Source organism: Micromys minutus, assembly GCF_963924665.1.
Source record: "Micromys minutus genome assembly, chromosome: 1".
Lineage (NCBI taxonomy): Eukaryota > Metazoa > Chordata > Mammalia > Rodentia > Muridae > Micromys > Micromys minutus.
The window spans coordinates 154,543,701-154,563,990 of record NC_137969.1 but is presented as its reverse complement, the minus strand read 5'-3'; the positions used below and the strand labels follow the sequence as shown (position 1 = coordinate 154,563,990).

General features: G+C 41.1%; 1 protein-coding gene across 4 annotated transcripts in view; it reads right to left on the bottom strand.

Annotated features, from left to right (window-relative positions):
• CRIM1 (cysteine rich transmembrane BMP regulator 1) overlaps positions 1 to 20,290 on the bottom strand; it is a 170,452-nt gene that overhangs the window by 120,236 nt on the left and 29,926 nt on the right. For all 4 annotated transcript variants that reach the window (XM_080932594.1, XM_080932595.1, XM_080932596.1 and 1 more), the window contains exon 2: positions 9,479 to 9,652. In XM_080932594.1, the coding sequence (XP_080788720.1) occupies positions 9,479 to 9,652 (174 nt within the window). The remainder of the gene's footprint in view (positions 1 to 9,478; positions 9,653 to 20,290) is intronic.

Genomic DNA, 20,290 nt, shown 5'->3' with positions numbered 1-20,290 from the left:
GTCTGGGAGATAGGTCAACACACACACACACACACACACACACACACACACACACACACACAGGAATCGTTTGAAAGGTCACATACACTACAAACTGAACCAACACACTCAGTAGTGGCCTTCCCAAGTACTACTGACACACACTGTTGGTATGACACACAATCTTTAATATAATATAAATGCACAAATGAGACTGGGAGGTTTTCTAGACCCCTTTACAGGCCCTGCTGGCAGGCTCGACCAGTATTCTTATAAATCTTTTTAATTTTTCGTAGTTTTAACAGCAGAATTAACACATGAGAAAAATAAAACCCATTTCATTCTCTGAGCTGGATGAAAGGGAAAGAAAGGAAAAAAGAGACATAAATAATGCCCTTAGTTCATATTAACACCTTTCCTCCATGTTATAAAACCTGAATTTTTATCTTGAGGCAAATATAAGGATACATTAGGAGAAAGCGGTATCAATCTTTAAACATAATTAAATTCCTTTATTGTTCTCTTGTTATTGGAACAGGAAAAGAAAGGCCACTGATAAGCAGAAAACACTCTACTTGCTTTTCGGGAAATTGAAAAAATAAAAAAGACTTCCAGCGACAGAGAAAAGAATAAAAGGTTTCCCTACTCGCTGGAAAACTTGGACGTTGTCAGCCAGAAACAAAGAATCCAGCCTTGATCAGAGGGACATTCCAGCCCCTGAAACCACACAAAGGTTAATTCATCTTGTGCTGATCCCTCCTCAGCAGTCACCACTTACTGCTGTCACTTCCTCCTGATGCAAAACACACTGAGCAGCAGAGGTCGCAGATCCAAAGCAGAAGGATGCCATATAGAAGACATGACTCCAGCAGCATCAGCAACTCATGTGACCCTCTCTTCTTGTCTTAGTGCCCATACACATTACAAGGGGAGCCCTGTACCCAAAGAAATCATCCGAGTGCCCAGGCTACAGTGCCCTCAGCAGAGGTCAACAGGTACTAGGGGGTGCATCAAATTTTATTAGTGGAACATTTTTACGCTTTTTTAAAGCCAAAGGTTGAATGTTAATGAACCCTGAAATGACTTTCTTAAGAAAGTTGCCTATTTCACAGAGGACAGAGTCATCAGTTCCTGAGGTCAACAGTGTGTCTATGAGTCACAGAAGGGCTTTTCAACTAATTAAAATTCAGTTCAATTCATTTTGTTGCTGTTGTTCATGAATGTCTACCTCCCTGAGCTCCCACACTCAGCATGATTTCATTTGCATCTGGCTGTCCTGTGTTATGTCACTGCCTGGGTGAACATCTTCCTAGATTGTCAGGAAAGAACATAAAGGGATGATTATTCCAGAAAAGGCCAAAGAGATGCTCACACTCCACAGAAGGTTAGTCTGGTGACTTTCAGCTACACGTAGAAATAACTTTTTACACAGAGGTACATTTGTGTGGAGTTATATGCATTCCACCCTGCTCCTTTTCATTGACAAAGATTTCTCCATTTTCAATCCTTTAAAAAAAAAGTACAAATAAAAAAAAAGAAAGGAAGGAGAAAAGAAAGAAAGAAAGAAAGAAAGAAAGAAAGAAAGAAAGAAAGAAAGGAGAAAGGAAAGCTTCTATATTTAAAAACCCATTCTCTCAGGTGATTTCTTTACCAAGATACTAGCAAGCATGTAATACTACAAGTCTGGAAAAGCATGAAATAAGTCTACCAAAGAATCTGTTGCTAACTTGACAAGCCGTAAGGATACTTGAAACAATCAGCTTTTGGCTGACTCTTGTTAAAGGCACTGTGCCCACAGACCAATGCTTGAGCTTCCTTTCACAGACTTTCCCTCCTCTTCTCTCAAGTAAAAAGAACAAGCTGCCGAGCTTGGGTGAAGTGTCCGCAGCACCAGATGAAGGTTTGGAAATATGAGTGACAATAATTAATGAGGTTTGAATGTCCTGGGGTACACATATGAGTAGCTTAGAAAGCCTGTGGTGGTCCGCACCCTCTGGTTTGTAGAGATAACCCAGCTCAGGGCAGTTGTTCTGCTCTGGAGGGACTGGAGAATCCCAGGCAAGTGTTCTTGCCACCCAGATGTCCTTGTGGTCACTCAGAGGGCTGGGATGCTATAGCCTTTGCTCATATCAGGAAAACCTTTTTGTTCATGCTAGGGTTCAACGGGACAAAGCTGGGCTAGGCTAGCTACTCAGCAGGTCTGTGTGATAGAACCCTGTGGAAAACCGAGAGGTCACCTTCAGCTAAGTCCGAAACCAAAAACACAGAAGGTGCTGCTTAAAGGTACCTGGGGAAAGAAAAACCATCAACCAGCTAAAGCCAGGCATTAGATCAGCATTTGGTAAACACTCCCTGGAGGTGGAAACAGAAAGTTTAAACCTGGTTCTGAAAGAAAGGCACTTTTCCAGCTTGAGGCCAGGATGCATTTTATCCTTTTAGCAACAATAATTGATGTATTCTTAAAATGCACAATGTATACATTTTAAAATAAGACATATACATGTGTAGCAAAAACATTCTCTGCTATGTCTGGTGGTCCTTTAACCTGAGGTTAGGCCTGGAAAAGGATAGGCAAGGGGTTGGTTGAACTGAGCACATCTCAGGACTGAAGAGGTGGCCTGAAAGTGTAGAGTTATGGATGTTCTTAGAAAGCTTACGACAGAAAGGGAAGAATGAATGAATGGTACAGGACCTCAGCAGAGCTCTTGCCTATGGAACATGTCTGAGAAGCACTCCTCTAGGTCAATATGAAAGTTCACTTGACACTAACTTCTTTCTGGATTCATTCCCAGTGCAGCCAAATAAACTTTTCCTCTTCATATACCAACCCAGGGTTCTCTTAGCAACAGATACAAATTCTTTAATTAGGTCTTCCTTCTATCTCCTTGAAGGGCACAAGAACCTACAACCCCCAAAAGGGTAGGTCACTGTAGAATGTCCCACAGCTAATGCAGGTAAAATGAATGGCTTTTCAAGCAACTACTCCCTCCAACTGGCCTGTGGCCAAGCTCCTTGTTTCCTGTTTTTATTTCCCAGATGCCTGACACTGGTTTCCGCCTTCTGGAAGCCCTTTCTGTTCTTCCTGTACCGCTTATCAGACCATCAACTTGGCAATAAACTCAAACATGTCTTAACAACAATTCTTCTAAAAACCTATACCTATAATATATAGTTTTAAAATGTTGACTTAACCTAAAATCTCCTGTTCCAAAATGCTACTTTGATTCTATTTTATTTCTCCTATAAAGAAACAGGGGTTAAAGTCATTTAAAGATGTGTGCACGTGGGCGCACACACACACAAACACACGCATACACACACCTCTTCATATATATGTATAAGTATTTATTTTCCCCAAATGGAAAAGTAGACTGTCTCTATGTAGAAGTTCACTGATCTATACAGATTTACAGTCTAGTTTATTTTGCTATGTGATGTTTTATTTGCAAGTTCTTTATAAGAAAGTTTTGGTAGAGAACAGCACACTGTATTATCAATTATTGATTGTCATTATAAAATATAAGGCAGTGATACAGATTTAAAATTGTATAAAGGCCTTACTGTCTTTCATGAGCAGAATAAGTATTTGTAAATGGCATTTGAGCAGCCAAAGGATAAACCATCAGGGACCCTGCTAGTAATGAGGTCCTTTTGCCATCTGGAAGGTGAGGATAATGTGTTTTTTCACTTGGCCAGAGAGCTAGCAGTTCCAAAGTTGATAAGCAATATTAATTAAATGCATTTCAAAGTAAAATTTAAGACAGTGTCTATGAGATGCGGCAATGTGACTGTAAACATAACCCAGCAGGACTTTAGGGGATAACACACATAAAAAATAGAATCTATATTAACCAATTTTAATGAAGGATCTGATTTAACAATTGGAAATCTGCAAATCCTAAAGTCCTAAAGTTGAGATAGCAGGGTCCCCCAAAAGCAGCTTGTTTGAGCCTCTAAATACACGTGTGTTGAGCTTATCTTTTTACAGGGTCAGGAGAAGAGAGATAATTAAGTATATATGTTGAGTCATTGGTGAACGTATTTGTAGCAGTCTGAAGAGGCCACTCGTGTCCCCTGGGTATTGTAAACCTCATTAGATGTACAACACATAGCCCGTGCCTATCTTCTCATTAATAGAATAATAAACTTGTGAGTTGTTAAAAGAACATTGCAATTTAAGTCTGCTAAATGGAGTTCCTGAATAAGCAACAGTTATGTACGACCTGTGAGCTAATTGTCACAATGATATCACAATGATATCATTATAGTCAATATTACATTAGGCAATATTTGAGGGCACTGATATTTAATGCCATGTAAGACATCAGTACAATTTACACAAAAGTCCAAGGACCTGAGGTTTTAGATGTATTTCTAGTATTTTAGGATCAGACAGGTAGGTTATTCAAAGAGCTGCCTCTATTACAAACAGAATTTCTCTAGAATCTAACTTCAGAATTTATTTTGTCCTTTAATATGTGGCGCCATAATAAATACATAATAACTTAATATGTAGTGTCCTTCTCTCCTTTTATATCACAGGCTCTAAGGATCACCGAGCTTGGCAGTGAGCATCCTACCCCATGGAGCCATCTTGCAACCCATTAAACAAACAAGAAGTAAAATGCCTTTATGCCTTTTAATTTCTTTTAACATCAACTTGGAAAAAATCGTTAACTGAATGATGAAACCACTGTAAATTCACATTTAAACTGAAGGGACTTGAAGTCTATGCTTTGAGAAGCAATGGGAGAGGTGGTTCAAACTTGTTCTAGTGATTAAAGACACAATGTTCTCTTGGGCCAGTAGAGTGAATCTATTCCTCTGGGAAGAGAAGCGGATCTGTATAAACACTGGATGGTCTTCCTAGTCACCGTCAGGAAAGCCAGCAGGAGGCTCTTCGGCTGGGGCTTCCTGGTCATGCACAATCCCCTGCTGTAGGTGATTCCTGGTGAATCAAGGGCCAGAGAAAACTAGGACACATCAGGGCCTCCCTGTAGGACTTGCCCATGAGGGAACCTGCAAGGGAAAAGAGCTGTACTTTGGCCTTCTCTGTACTTATGTGACAGGACAGCAGCCTTCTTACTGTATCTGGAAGCATCTCTATCCAGCAGTTCCAAGGGCAAGTGAAACAAGACCGACTTTTGTGCAGTGCCTCACATGAGGGATAAAAGCATTATGTTACTACATTTTTTCCTGTGGGTGCTTTCTGTGAGTACCCCCTACTTCTGAATCATATGTACATTAAAAACTATATTTTGAGAAAGGTCTATGAAAGCACACAGTGTAATGTTGCTTTCAAAATACTAGTTGAATTTTGTTTAGTGACAAACATTACACACGAGTCCTGAGGAGGCCACAGAGCTCGGCTTGTACTTGAGTCCAGAGATGAAGAGAGAGATAACCGTCAGGAATAAAATCCACCCTTGGCCCTGACCCTGCAGTGGGAAAATGTGAAAATAAAAGGGGGGGGGGTAAAAACAAGAAACAAACAAACAAAAAAAAAGACACACTAAAAGTGGGTTAGAAAGAAACAGTAGCATTTCCTCAGTGAAATTAGTTAAAAGTCAGTGCTCTGAGTTCCTTAATATCCAAAAAGAAACACAAAATAAGGCAAAACAAAACAAACAACAACAACCCCATAAGAATAGATGGCATCTATCTCTGTGTTAATTCAGTTTGGCTTCAGAGAACAGAGCCACAGAACCAAAAAGCCAAAGTTCCTTTTGTTTCAAGCAGCGTCAGGAAAATAAATACAGATAGAAAACTGTATAAACGGAGTTTGTCTTAGGCCAGTTATAGCACACCTTTTGTTTAAAAATAAAATTAAAATGTCCCAGGCATGCTGTAGATTATATTCCCGAACACTTACAGCCAAACAGAAGTTCTTCAGTACTAGAGCAGAGCGGATTGGGGATCCAGGGGTGCACTGCCCCAGCACCTCCTGACTGAGCAGAGGAAAGCATGAGCACTAAGTAGTAAAGAGACCAGCGCCTGAAGGTCCAGATGTGCGTGCTGGTGGATCCTAACAGTCTGTGACTATAATCTTGCTATCACCTCCCTTTCCCGCCACTTCCTTATCTCAGGATTTCTGCTTTGAACCAGCTCCCCTTCTGGGGATGGGCGGAGTAGCTCTAATTCAAACAGTCATACGAGCTATAGGGATAGCAAACCAAAATAACGAAGCGAATCAGTCAATCACATCACAGTCCGTGAAGATGATCTATTATGTCCTGCCATTCTGGTGCCAACAACTCTGCATGAATTTGTCACTTAGCTAAGAGCAGCTATGACTGAGGACGAACCCCATTCCTGTCACACCAATCTTTCTGAAAAAACGTTCCATGTACTCAGAGCACTGACCACTGACCTACCCCAAAGGCAAGCTTCTTCTCTTTGGACAGCTACTCAACACCTCTATCTCCACTTCAGATCTCCCTGCCCCTCCAGGCCCATTACACCCTATTCCGATTCTTCTCCATGGACACCTCAAATACAGCAAATCCAACATCAGAAGTAGATCCCAACAATCTCCCATGGAAGCTGCTCTCCTTGTATCCCACACTTAGCAAATGACCCCTGTGCATATCCTAAGTATCAGCCCCTAAAACCTACCTTACCCATCATCCACTACTTAGCTCACTGACTCAATCAATTCCAAGTACTCCGATGAATATTATCTTCTCTGTCCATTCTTATACATTCCCATTTCTGTAGAACCACGAGATGGATTTCTCAAGAGGAAGATTCAATTCTCATTTTCCCCACCAAGCCTCCTTCCACAAGTTTATTTGCCTACTCTAAGACAGTGTTATAAAATACAGCACTGCCCAGCTCTCTTCAATAACCGAGAAAGTACACCGCACACTCCTAAGCACTTGCAGCTGGACTCAGGGAAGGCTCCCTAAAGTGCACGCCTCTGCCTAGTCAACGTGCCATCCAGCACTATCTATGTGCATGAAACCTTGCTTTTTCCGACCAGCTGTTGCGGTGTCTCACATGTAAGTCAAAAGCCCATTATTCAAACAGAGTTTACCTCCATATGTCTTAAGATACAGTTCTAGATGAATCTTGCTTGACTGCAAGATGTCTGCAGTATTTCAGTTATATATTCAAACTTCTAACAGTAAGACCAAGACCATCTTTAAGATTCATACCTTTAACAATAAGAAAAAACAAATTTATTTTTCAAAACTGCTCCTCTGAAAAGGGGAATCCCCCCCAATGCTGCGTTCTTGAAATGACCCTAAAAACTACAAAATGCCTTATTTTTAATAACAAAGCATTTAATCATTTATGGCCCCAATCAATCCTACCTTTGGATTACATGAAGGCCTTCTGACAAAACAAGCTTTTTTTTTTAAATAAAGAAATTTAACTAGATACAGTAGTTACAGTGGAATGACCTCAATGTAAGAGACAAGGGATGTCACAAACAGCCACCATAGAATCACTCTTTAAAAGCCATCACGAAGGTCACAAATGAAACTGTCCCACTTGTACGTGAGCAGACAGCAGGTCTGGTGACACAGCTTTCTTAATCAAACCGTTACATTTGAAACAACCCAGAGGGCTTCGCAGAGACCATGCTTGGGAGCAAGGCATTAGTTAAGTGACTGCAAAGTGTCTGAGGGACAGTCACTGCAGAGTGTTGGGGACACTGGGCACAGCTGTTTCACAGGTATAAGGATGGCAACATGTGGCAGACCTAGTCTGTCATATTATTTCATATAATCTGATTTTTAAAATATGGATAAAGCTATCTAAATAGCCATGCAACTAAATCATCTATAACCCCAGGTTAACATGATGGTTATTAACCTTGCAACTTATCTATAGGAATAGAAGACGTGGTATTTACTCCTCTCTGTGGTTCTAAAATGTCAGGTTAGGGAGAGACGTCAGCCCAGACTCAACTAAGCAGGGCTCATGGGGGCTCACGGTGACTGAAAGGTCTAAGCTAAGCCCTCTACACAGACATTATGGTTGTGTATCTTGGTGTTTTTGTGGCACTCCGAACAGTAGGAGAGGGTGTGTCTCTGGATCTTTTGTCTGCACTCCGAACCGTTTTTTTCCTCCTGGTTGCTTCGTCTAGTCTTGATATGAGGGTTCGTGCCTAGTCTCCTTATGACTTGTGCTGTGTTCCACTGACATTTCTGATAGCCTGCTCTTTTCTGAAGGAAGACAGAAGAGTGGATCTGTTGTAGAAAGGACATGTGTATGTGGGTACAGGGAGGAGTGGAGGGATGGGGAACTGTGACTGGGATGTATGAGAGAAGAACGAGTACACACATGTGCACACACATACACACACACACACACACACACACATCATCATCATCATCATCATCATCATCATCATCATCATCACCATCAGTAAATCCCTTGCCTAGCATGCATGTGCCCCTGCCTGGGTTCGGTCACCTATACCACGTAATACTTTTATTTTTATTATTTTCTACTATAGTCCCTCAATGGTTATGTAGTTTCGGTCAGTGCAAAAAAGAAGCACGATTTTATAGGTTATTATAAATGCCTTATTATTTAGAACAGCTTAATAAATCTAATACATTATAAGACTAATACATTCCAGAAATTTCAGTCCTGCACAACTGCCCCAGGGACTTGATTTTGGACACAGAAAATCCTTTCTTTTCCAAACTGCACGTTTCGTCATTCTTAGAATGAGAACATTCTAAAGGAGAAGGGTAAATTTAAGACTGCCTCCTGTTTACACTCCTTTTCTGTCGTTCTCCTCCTCACCAGGAAGAACCCGGGGCTGACGGAGAAGTCAGTCATGGTGGGCAGAGTTCGTCTAGCCTCCCTCCTCCTAAGTCTTGTTCAGAGCTCCAGAACTAAGCTTGGGGTTTTTCCACTGGGATTTCAATGTTTACAAATATATTTTCAAGTTATCAATTGCTTTTTCTAGGTTATATGCACAAACAGACAAAATTTCTGGACCATACTAGTGTAATTTTCTTGTTAATGTAATTTCTGACTTCTCTCCAGAGGTAAAGCATCACTCTGTCCATTCATACCTGCCCGATTCTGGTTCCTGGCAAAATTACCCCCAGCTTTCAATGTAAAGGCACGCTTCTTTCCTCTAGTGAGTTCTTTCCCCTCTGCCAGATGAGCCATCTTTCTAATTAGCAGAGCACCACACTAGGGTCAATCAAGCAGAATGGACCCAGTGACAACAGATGCTGATCCCAAGCACACCACTCATGAAATCATCCATTATGCAGAGGTGACCCAGGCCAGCTGGCACGAGGTACCCTGCTCACAGGATGACTGCACACCATCTCATCCTTCTGGGAAACACACACTTCAACTGCATCAGCACCTGACACACTGGATGCTTCTCCGCTGAGACTCTCTAAAGCTGTCCTTGCGTTTGTAGGCTCAAAGGCTATCACTGCTTGGTTGCACAATGCTGAGCCTTACAAACAGACAGTACAACACAGCAGCAGCAGCAGCAGCAACAACAAAACATGCTTACCTTCGATCCTCTTTAATGCTGAAAGACACATGTCCTTCCTTGGAAACTCAAAGGGATTGTTGCAGGTTCGGATGGTACCACATTCACATTTCCCGTTGATTATATTGCAGCCGGAGATAAGGTTTTCATTGCAGGGTTCAAAACCAAGCAGCTGGTCATCCTCCCAGTCTTCATCTGCAAAACAGTTAGCCAGAGAAAGGTTTTCTCACTGCTTCATTCAAAGGCCTTGAGATCAAACACACACTGGGATGTCAAGATCAGCACCCAAACGTGAGGTCTTCCTCTGTGAAAGGCAGTTTGGGCAGAAATTGTACATATGAATGCACACTATCTCCTAAGTCACTGGGAAGCCTGAAACATGGCCACACATAAAGAAATTAAGTCACATCTGTGTTTGAAATCCATAACTCCTGTGTGCCCACACATCAACTATGATTCCTATAAAATATTTAATTGGGGAGCAGGGCTTGGGAGATGCTTGTTCAGTAACTTGCATCCTGCACACATGGAGACCCCATGAAAGTCAGGTGCATTTATAAGCCCAGTGCACGAGTCCGTAGAGCTGCTGGCCAGTCAGCCTAGTAGAATCTGTGAGCGCCACAGACCCTTTCTCTGAAATAAATAAATAAATAAAATGAGTGGCTGGTGTCTAAGGAATGACACCAAGGTGGTTCTCTGACTTCCATATGCAAAGGCATGTATGACTCCCATGCACATATGCATGTGTGCACAAGAGCTTTGTAATTTTTAAATGAAGCATTTTCCACCACTCCATGTTCACTAGAAGTATATATGAGCTGGTTACATTTGTCAATCTCAAAAGAAAACTTAGGTTAACTTTTTCTTACTGTGTTGTACATATAGCAAGGAAGCGAACACACATCAAGCATCATAAAGCTCTATGAGGGAGGGAGGGGTGAGGTGCAGTGAAGGGTAGCATCTCCAAAATATTTTGGGACTCACGGCTGGCACCTAACACTACCTACAACAAAGCTGAGGACCACAACCTCAGCTACAAAGGGCTACAACCCAGTGAAAGACACAGGTCATGACATTCTGAAGGTGAGACCGATTCAGGTGCCTGTCCTGGGAATGGAACCAATGGAAACAAATTAGGTTCTAAAGCCGCGGGGCTGGAGAGGTGGTTCACGGTTAAGAGCAAGTACTGACTTTGCACAGAACCTGAGTTCCATTTCTGACACCAGGACTCCATCTCTAGGAGATGTGACACCACCTTCTGACCTCCATCAGAACCTCCAAGTTCGTGCACATACTCATAGAAGAATGCACTTAAAAATAATGAAGATTAAAACCTTTAAAATCAGCTTTTTTTTTTTTCTTTTTCTGGGAGCCACTTCAGAAAAATGCAATAAACATAAGGAACACTAGTTGGGCTCCATTCTCAACTGCGTTCCTCCTAGTTCAAATACCTGTTACAGAAAACCGCGTACTTTTCTGTGCGGACACTGGAGATGTGACACGAGTCTCCCTCTCTTCGTGCTATCTTTAAAAGAGCCTACCACACTTGAACTGGAACTGACTGCTGGACAGCTAACAAGTTTCAGATAACAATATCTACAGAGAACATTTCCAAGTGCTTGCATTTCAGAACAGTTTACACCTGCTGCTCACACTGAAGAGAAAATGTTATCTTAAGACAATGTTTTCTGGCTGCAGTGTGCTCCCTAGCCACTGTGGGACACAGACATAAATGGTAACATGGTGGGGAGGTGTGTTCTCATAGAAGACCATGTAAACAAATAGCTGTCATCTCTGCAAAGCTAACACTTGCTACTGATGCCATCCCTCGACCACACACTACACAAGGTTATTCTCCCTTGTTTTTTTTTTCTTACTGAAATAATTTTCTTGCCAAGAACTCTGAAGAGAAGAAATTACAACCTAAAGAGCTTCAGGGTGATTTTTTGAGAAGGCAGAAAGAAAATATACATCTCTATTTTGATTTTAGAATAGGCTCTCTTATATAGTCAATGGCCCAGCTCTGCTGATCTGCTTATAATGTTTAAGTAGACACCCGAGAAATCTACTTAATAATCTGTTTCTTTCTTAGCCTACACTCGGTCCTCAGAACTAGCGTGTAAATAATACTCACATATACAAAGGCACGGTGCACGGTAACCGAGATCCCTCACACACTCAGAAAGCACTCTGATCATGATCTGCCTTCAGTTACGACGATGTGGTGTCGCGCCTCAGCGATGCCTCACATGTGTGAGTGCTGATGCACTGTTAGGACAGTCTCGTACCGTTCAGGGGAACTTTCAAAGGACTTCTTGTGACTGCACATTAAAATTTGCAATGCAGAGATCAATCCTCAGATTTTCAAAACTCGTAATGTATAAAACATCTGAACCAGTAAAAAGATAACCCATGTTTTTCTCCTCCTCCCTCTTCCTCTTCTTTTCTCCTCACTCCCCCTCCTCTAGACAGGTTTCTCTGTGTAGCCCTGGCTATCCGAGAACTCATTCTGTAGACCAGGCTGGCCTCAAACTCAGAGATCTGACTCACTACCAGCTGACTTTCTTTTCTTTTTTAATGAAAGAAAATATTATTGATTTTTTTAAGTATGTGCAGCATCTCCAAATAGATTTGCTTCTTCCAGAATAGTTCTCCCCACAATAAGCAACCTCCAACACCTACCTAATATCATCCTGGTGTGTGTGTGTGTGTGTGTGTGTGTGTGTGTGTGTACCACCTCATATCTACATTTCCCATCATGGGTCAGGGAGAGGGGTGTACACTAAGTTCTCTACTCCCTACCACTGTTCCCTTGTCCTCCAACCTCATTTCCCACACATTTAAAAGTCAAGACTATTCAGTGGTCCTCTCTTGCCAGACAATAGAGTCCAAGCGTTGCTACTGAATATACGATTCTTTATGGTACTGACAGAGCCCTTTTGCAGTGATCCCTCTCACTCCTATACCCTACAAGTGCACTGGAGTTCTCACGACAAACTACAACTGTTCCCATTGCTTTGTGTTTCTACCGACAACACAGGTTTGCTTTTGATTCAACATGATTCTTATTCATTCTCTAAATGAGACTCAGGTCAATGTGACCCCTTTTGAGATGTCTTCTCCAAATGCCCAAGAGAATAAGTTGTTCCACCCTCTACCTGCAAGCACCTGCACTGATATCAAGGTTTTATCTGAGTCAATCTTCTCCAATAGGCCAGAGACCTAATTGGCAGGAACATAGCTATCAATTTCTGTAAGTTCAACACATAGTACAGGTATATATGGGAATCTGTATATAACAACAATAATAAAAAGGACCTGTTATAAAACAGACAAAAGATGTTGCAAGAAAAAAAGTTTTAAGATGATATATGTTAAAAGAAAAAACTTTAAAGCACATTTTATTTTCAAAGCTTGCCACAAAAGCACTGGATGAATCACATATTTTAAATAAATGCTTGGACACTGGTGATTTCTGACTAGGAATCATATGCCATTAATCTCTTAGTTCATTTCTCAGATGACGTCTACTTAACACCTGGTGGCATTATCATCCTTCCAAGAAGCCTGTTTTCAGAGCCAAGATGTTTCACTACCAGAAGCTTCCCCCAGTCTTAACACAGGGAGACCATTTGCCCTGAATGCAGAATAAAAGCTAAGAGGCAACAGCTTCTTTAAGCTCCCCCTGGCTCTGCATCTGTCTTACATGTGACACTAGCCACACCTACAGGTCCACAGTCAAGGCTGCTGGCCCCATCAGCCTGAAAACAGCTCTCTGAAGCCATTATCTTATAGATACATTTTGACTTTATTAAAAGAAAACTTTCAATTCTCTGGCTCACTTAATCAATACCTTTTTTTCTTTTTCTTTTTTTAAAATTTATTTATTTATTTATTTATTTATTTATTGGCAAGTAGTTTTCTTAGCAACAGCCGTTTTATAGGATGAGAACAGCATGCTTTTAAGACAAATGCTTTTATAGTTTTCTATTACGAAACATTATACTTTAAAATAATTTAACAGAAAAACCAACAGAGACTGAAGGCAAAATTTAATGAAATTTGATTAGCCCACAAAGCTGATCAAATCTGAGACAAACAGAATCCAGTGCAGGTTGAATCTTGTCCTAATCCTTGAAACCTAAAATGTCTCATATTTCAGAGGTATTTTTATATAAAATATCTGAATAGACTTTGTGCTATATCAGTGCTCAGAAACCCTTGTATTCCAGAGCATTCAGGCAGCAGGCTCAGGATGGTCTTTCTACAGAGCTACATAGTGTTTGGTGCGTTCTCTTTTCAGGTGCTATACAACAAAGCATCTGATTTTTGCCAGCTTCATTTTAGGCTGGTTAGAACAAAACTGGAGTCAGGATCAGGGGTACTGCCCCTTATTTATAGCAAGTATTGGGAATTCTACTAGTGATAAGTTATATGTAGTCTACTAGACAGAAGGGTCAACAGGTATATATTATGTACTATAAAAGGTATATATGATATACTATAAAATATATTGCAAATATAGTTTCTATCTACAAGATAACAAATTGGGATGTTAATTAGTTTTCCTAAATGCAAGAGATAGCTAATGTGAGTACAAGTGCAATATGCTGCATTTCCAAATATGTCCGATTACATGAGTCTGTCTAATTGCCAACAAAACATCTCCACTCCTGTGCTTCCTTCCAGACAGATACCATATTTCAGTGTGCAACCAATTGCTTCTTGGGCACATCTCATTTCATTCATCAGAACTAGTGAGACAAGGAGTTGGAAATTAATCCGATTAACAACCTGACTTTCGGTTAAGGAATTGAGGGTCTTCCTGGGGGGGTATTTCGTTGTCATCTTATTCAACTATCGTATTATTTACTTGACACCACAGGACAAGGTGGAGAACAGGAAAACTCACTAGAAGCAGGTGCCATAGCCTCCATTTAAACTAAGATGCCAATACATATATATTGGTGTTGTGTTTTGCTCCACTGTTTTCAAGTTGTCAAATGGATACACAGGGAAAGACAAATACAAATTTAATATTACTATATAGATAGCTGTAATCTTACAAGTCCACAGCCCGCGGTTTAAGAACTGCTGTTCTGAAACATGGCCTTGCCCTGTTCATATATAAGCTATCACAGTGAGGACACCCAAGACTAAACAGCAGTGAACAAGGTCTATCTCTAAAGGTCATCATCACTGAACCAAAAAAAAAAAAAAAAAAAAAAAACAAAAAACAAAAAACAAAAAACAAAACACTTCCTGTGAAAGTTTGAAAGCAAAGAGTTCCTTATGCACTCTTACTTTAGAATATTTGGTTCCTGGTTGCTTGGCACTCTTTAGGAAGGTTATGAAGAGGTGTGGCCTTGATGGAGAAAGCATATCACTGGGATCAGGCTTTGAGAGTTTGAAAGCTTGTCCCACTTCCAATTCTCTCTCTCTCTCTGCCTTATGCTGGAACTGATTATATGATCTCCCAGCTAGCTTCCTGCAATGTCTGCCTGCTGCTATATACCTCACACACCTTATGAATTCTCCCTCAGAAACCATAAGCCCACAGAAAATCTTCTGTAAAATGCTTTGTTTCTGGTATACAATAACAGAGATGTAATTAACATGTATACTAATATTAATTAGCTAATAGTAATTCTTAAATGCATTTACGCTAATATGTGGCTTGTAAGTAACAAATGTCCACTTTTTTTTAAAGTTGTTTATATGAGATCTAATTCTAGGATATTAGTGTTATAGAAAAAAAAACAGAGGCAGTTATTTGGGATCTCTTTTTGTTTTTAAACAATCACAGTAAAAGTATCAAGAACAGACAAGGATGCTGGGCAGGTGTGATGGTTTGCCTATGCTTGGCCCAGGGAGTAGCACTAGTAGAAGGTGTGGCCTTGTTGGAGGAAGTGTGTCACTCTGGGGATGAGCTTGGAGACACTCCTTCTAGCTGCCTGAGGATGCTCAGTCTGTTCCTGGTTTCCTCTGGATAAAGATGTAGAACTCTCAGCTCCTTCTATACCATGCTTGCCTGGATGCTGCCATGCTACTGCCTTGAAACTGGACTGAGCCTTTGAAACTGTAAGCCAGCCTCAATTAAATGTTTTTATTTATAAGACTTGCCTTGGTCATGATGTCTCTTCACAGCAATAAAACCCTAACTAAGACAGAAGTTGGTACCAGGGACTGGATTATTGCTGTGATAGGCCTGTCCATGCTTTTGTTTGGAAGAATGTGGATTTTGGGACTTTGGATTTGGAAAGCTGTGGAAGGCTTTAAATGGGGCTTAATGAGCTATCCTAGTAAAAATATGGAAGACTTTGTTACTGAGAGTGACTTGAAATGTGCTGATTTGGATCAAGCAGTTTCCGTGGAGAATTTCAGTATGTGGCCAAGAGACTGATTTTGTAGTATTTTGGTGAAGAACATGGCTGCTTTCTGCTTTTGTCCAAGGAGTCTGCCTGAGTTTAAGATGAAGAGATTTAGATTAATTGCTTTGAAAAAGGAAGTCTCAAAACAGCCTGATGTAAATTCTGTTGTGTGGTTACTAAAGCTCACCCTTATGAACAGAATAGTGAAAAGGAGCAAGTTGAGAAAGGAAAGATACAAAATATATTGTTGGAGTATTAAAGGGACACCAGGAAGTGAAATGGATCTAAATCCTGCATTCCAGAATTTTACATTGAATTAAGGAAGTAAGAGCCTTGGGACAAGACACCACCCAGCTAAATTAGCTCCAGGCGACTTAGTACAAACCTTTAATCCGAGGAGTCAAAGAAATCCAGATGTGGTGGTACACATCTTTAATCCCAGGAGATTGACATACTTACTGATCTCTAAATTCAACATCAATCTACAGAGAAAGATCCAGGACAGCCAAGCTTAGTGGTGAAGGAGTTAGAACAAAAGAAATCTAGTGATAATGTAATAGAACAAGGGGGGCATGGTCCAGCTCCTGCAAGCAGCAGAACTTGGCAGCTTCAGCCATGTGGCTCTGGCCTTATATTTAAGAGGAGAAGAAGACACTGGGACAATTGATGCTGGTTAGCTGGAGCTAAGAAATTAGGGATGATTAAGAAGAGACCAACATCACTGAGGTGAAATCTTCTGGGAAGTGTTTTCTGAGAGGACAAAAACTGTGTTCCAGAGATAGCCAAGGTTGTATACCTCATGCTGCAGCTGTACATGGTAATGTGTAAGAGTCACCCAGGTGGTACTGGTTCTGAAGGCATGAAGGCGTTATGAAGAACAACTGAGGCTTGGGACTGTGAGAAGCCATGGAGGCCATTGGTGAAAATGTAGCCTCAGTTGTAGTTGATAATCTAGGATTGAAGGGGGTCATAAAAAGGATTTGAGGCTTGACACCATGAAAGGAGCCTATGAGAGGCTATTGGTGAAGCCTAGTTGCAACAGAAGACCCCAGTATATTAGAGATGCCAGTACCATGGGATGATCACCAAGAGCAACAGCAAAGGCTAGTGGATCAACCTGAGCTTGAAGTGCTACAGAGGGCAGCGCTGGAGAAGTGAAGCCAGTCCTTGGAGGAGCCCAAAAGATGATGTGTGGATCCCAGACATTGAAATGAGAAACTGTGACATTGAAATTGCCTTGGAGACCCAAAGATGTTAAAGATGCCAGAGCTGCTAACAGGGAGTGGAACCAGCCCAGGGGAAAGAAATTTGTTGCCATCAACAAAGATGAAAAAGAAGTTGAAAATCTGAAGACTGCTTTGACATCAGGCATGGAGATGCAGAATTTGGAGTTTGCCCAGCTGGTTGTAATTCAAGGATTACAGTTAAGTGATTGGATGGATCTCAGAAGAGACTTTGGACTTTTAACATTGTTGATACTGCTACAGACTATGGGGACTTTGGAAGTTGGACTAAATGTACTTTTTAATTATGCTATATTTAGGTATGGCCCCCATAGACTCATGTGTTTGAACAAGCCTATGGGGACCAGGGAGTGGAATGTGATGGTTTGCATATGCTTGGCTCAGGGAGTAGCACTAGTAGAAGGTGTGGCCTTGTTGGAGGAAGTGTGTCACTCTGGGGATGGGCTTGGAGACACTCTTCCTAGCTGCCTGAGGATGCTCAGTCTGTTCCTGGCTTCCTTTGGATGAAGATGTAGAACTCTCAGCTCCTCCTGCACCATGCTTGCCTGGATGCTGCCATGCTTCTGCCTTGATACTGGACTGAACCTCTGAACCTGTAAGCCAGCCTCAATTAAATGTTTTTATTTATAAGACTTGCCTTGGTCATGGTATCTGTTCACAGCAATAAAACCCCAACTAAGTCAGCAGGTAATCTTGTTTTTATCCCTTCAGTCAGTAGTAGAAAAAAAATTGGTTTTCCCTGCAGCTAAAATTTCTGCTACATTAAGCCACCTAGAAAGGTTGCCAGCAAAAATAAAAAAGCAGAAGAAACTTTGCCACGTATTAAAAAAGAAAGAAGCACATACAAAAACAGGAAAAAATGATTCTTGTAAATTTTGTTTAATTCTGACAAAATTGGTCTCATCATATATGAGCAGGTTCTAGAGCCATGGGAAGATTGCACCCACATTGATATCTTCATTTTAGTTCATACAGTTTACATTTATCGCCCGTGTACATGGCTTTATAGGTTTTAAATGACCTCTCCTAACCCTGTTTATTTGACAGCTCTTGTAGTTTGAGAACAGCAAACAACTTTGCAGAGTGTAAGTGGTTTCTTTATTTTATAGTGAACATGTGGTGGCAGTGTTAAAACACTGCCCCATGTTTATTTCATGCTGGACTGCCTTTCTGTTCCAATAGTATCTCATGATATTCTGGAAGGTGCCTGAGCTGGCCTTCCTCCACATTTGATGTGTAAGATTTTAAACACAGAGCTCACATCCTGAGAATAGAGAGGAAGCACTGGGCATAATGATGTGGACAGCCTCATACAAGACCCTTCAAGTCCAGGTCTAAAAGAAAATAGACCCCTCCCCCGCACCATATTGGATACTCCAAGAATCAGCCGAGGACTGATATAGAATTCAACTTCTCTGCTCATAAAATTCTTCCTTCTTCTGAAAATAGAACATATCAGGTTTGACAACAGCTACTGGATAGAGGGCCCGTGTTACTCTGGAATCTGCCTTCCTGAAGGCATGTTACACCTGTGCACTTCTCCTTTTCTACCTTGCCCATGCCCAGGTTAATGGAGTTTCCTCGAAACTAAGAGACAGCTGCACTCCATTATGTAGCAGTCCACTTGCAAGAAATATGCTAGAGCAGAGTTAAAAAGCAAGAAACAAACTTACAATGCACATTCAGAAGCTCACTGTAACTGAATTCTGTTGACAGAGGAGAGGCTTTCGGGAATATAGATCAAATTAATTCTTCAGCTGTTCACACAGCCCTGGGGCTATGGTAAGATGCAAACAGGTAACACCGTATCTTTTACCACGCCAGTCTGGAACTCCTGTAAGGTACCGACCCTGCCCTGTGCACCCCCAGTTCCCAGGACGTTATCAGGCATTCTCTTCTGTTCCAGGAGGAACCAAATGCAGTGAGCTGTCCATCTCTCTGCTCTAGGCTTAAAGCCTATGCTCTAGAGGTGGGTGCCTCGTTCTCCCTCTTTCTTGGGTTCTATTCAGCGTCAAGCTGGAAGGTGATGCTTACAGTTATCAGTAGAAAGGACTTCTGGTAGTGAAATTTTCCTTTTCAGACATTTGCACAAAATGGATCTATGTTTGGTGCATGTCCATAACCCAGAGTGGACAAAGCCAAAGTCTCTAAAACAATGGCAACACTAAAATATACATTATCAATAGTTGCTGACAACAGGAAGGGACATAAAGCTCTAACTGTGTGATGAACAAGACCCCTGATTGCTACTGTGTCTCACCGATGAACAGTGGAAATGAGCAATGAGGTTGACTAAACCACTTATCGGATGTTGATTAGTAAGTTCTACCTCGGCATTTCTCACCAGATGCTTCTGAATGTGGCTAACAGGAAAGCCAGACCTGACTTACAAATGTAAATGGACACATCCTTTCTTTCAATCACATCCGCTTCTGAGATATATTGCATCTATTATGTTGTGTGTGTGTGTGTGTGTGTGTGTGTGTGTGTGTGTGTGCTCGCGTTCATGCCAAACCAAACCAAGTGCTAATGCTTTGTGACACCAGGCAACTGGTTTACATAGCAAAGTCATACAGCAAGTGTGTGGAGGTAGTATAGAAAATACAGGGGACGGAAAGGGTAAAGGGGATGGGAGGGGAAAGGGGAATAACATTTGAAAGTTAAATACATAGAATATCCAATAAAAATATTTGAAAAGGAAATATAGGGGGAAATAATGTCCTTTCTGACTACAGAATGCTGGCAAAGAATAGTAAGTAGGCTTAGGAGAAAATGTTTTGATTCTAGAAGCAAGGACAACAGAAAAAAAAAAAAAGAGAGAGAACAGAAAAGCCTGGTGCTGACCAACACACTACAAATCACTTCACAACTCTGTCTAAACTAGCAATTATCTTAAATTGCATATGAACAAAACAAAACTGAGATGAAGCAACTTAAGAGAGAGCCCTGGCCAGGTAACTACAACCTTCGTTCTGCACTGAGTTCTGAAGAACCCTTTGGCATGTAGCTCTCTAAGGCTCTAAAATTCTAATGACCAAAACAGGGGTGAAGTAGATAATTCATGAGGCTCCTTTAGACTTTACTCCCAAGTTTCTTTAAAGGTGTGCCAACACCTTTGAAATTGTGCAATACCAAAATTTTATTAAGGATAGTGCCACAGAATTATATAGCTCTGAAAGTCATCATTTAAATTAGAAGTAGTTTCCTCAGTCTCAAAG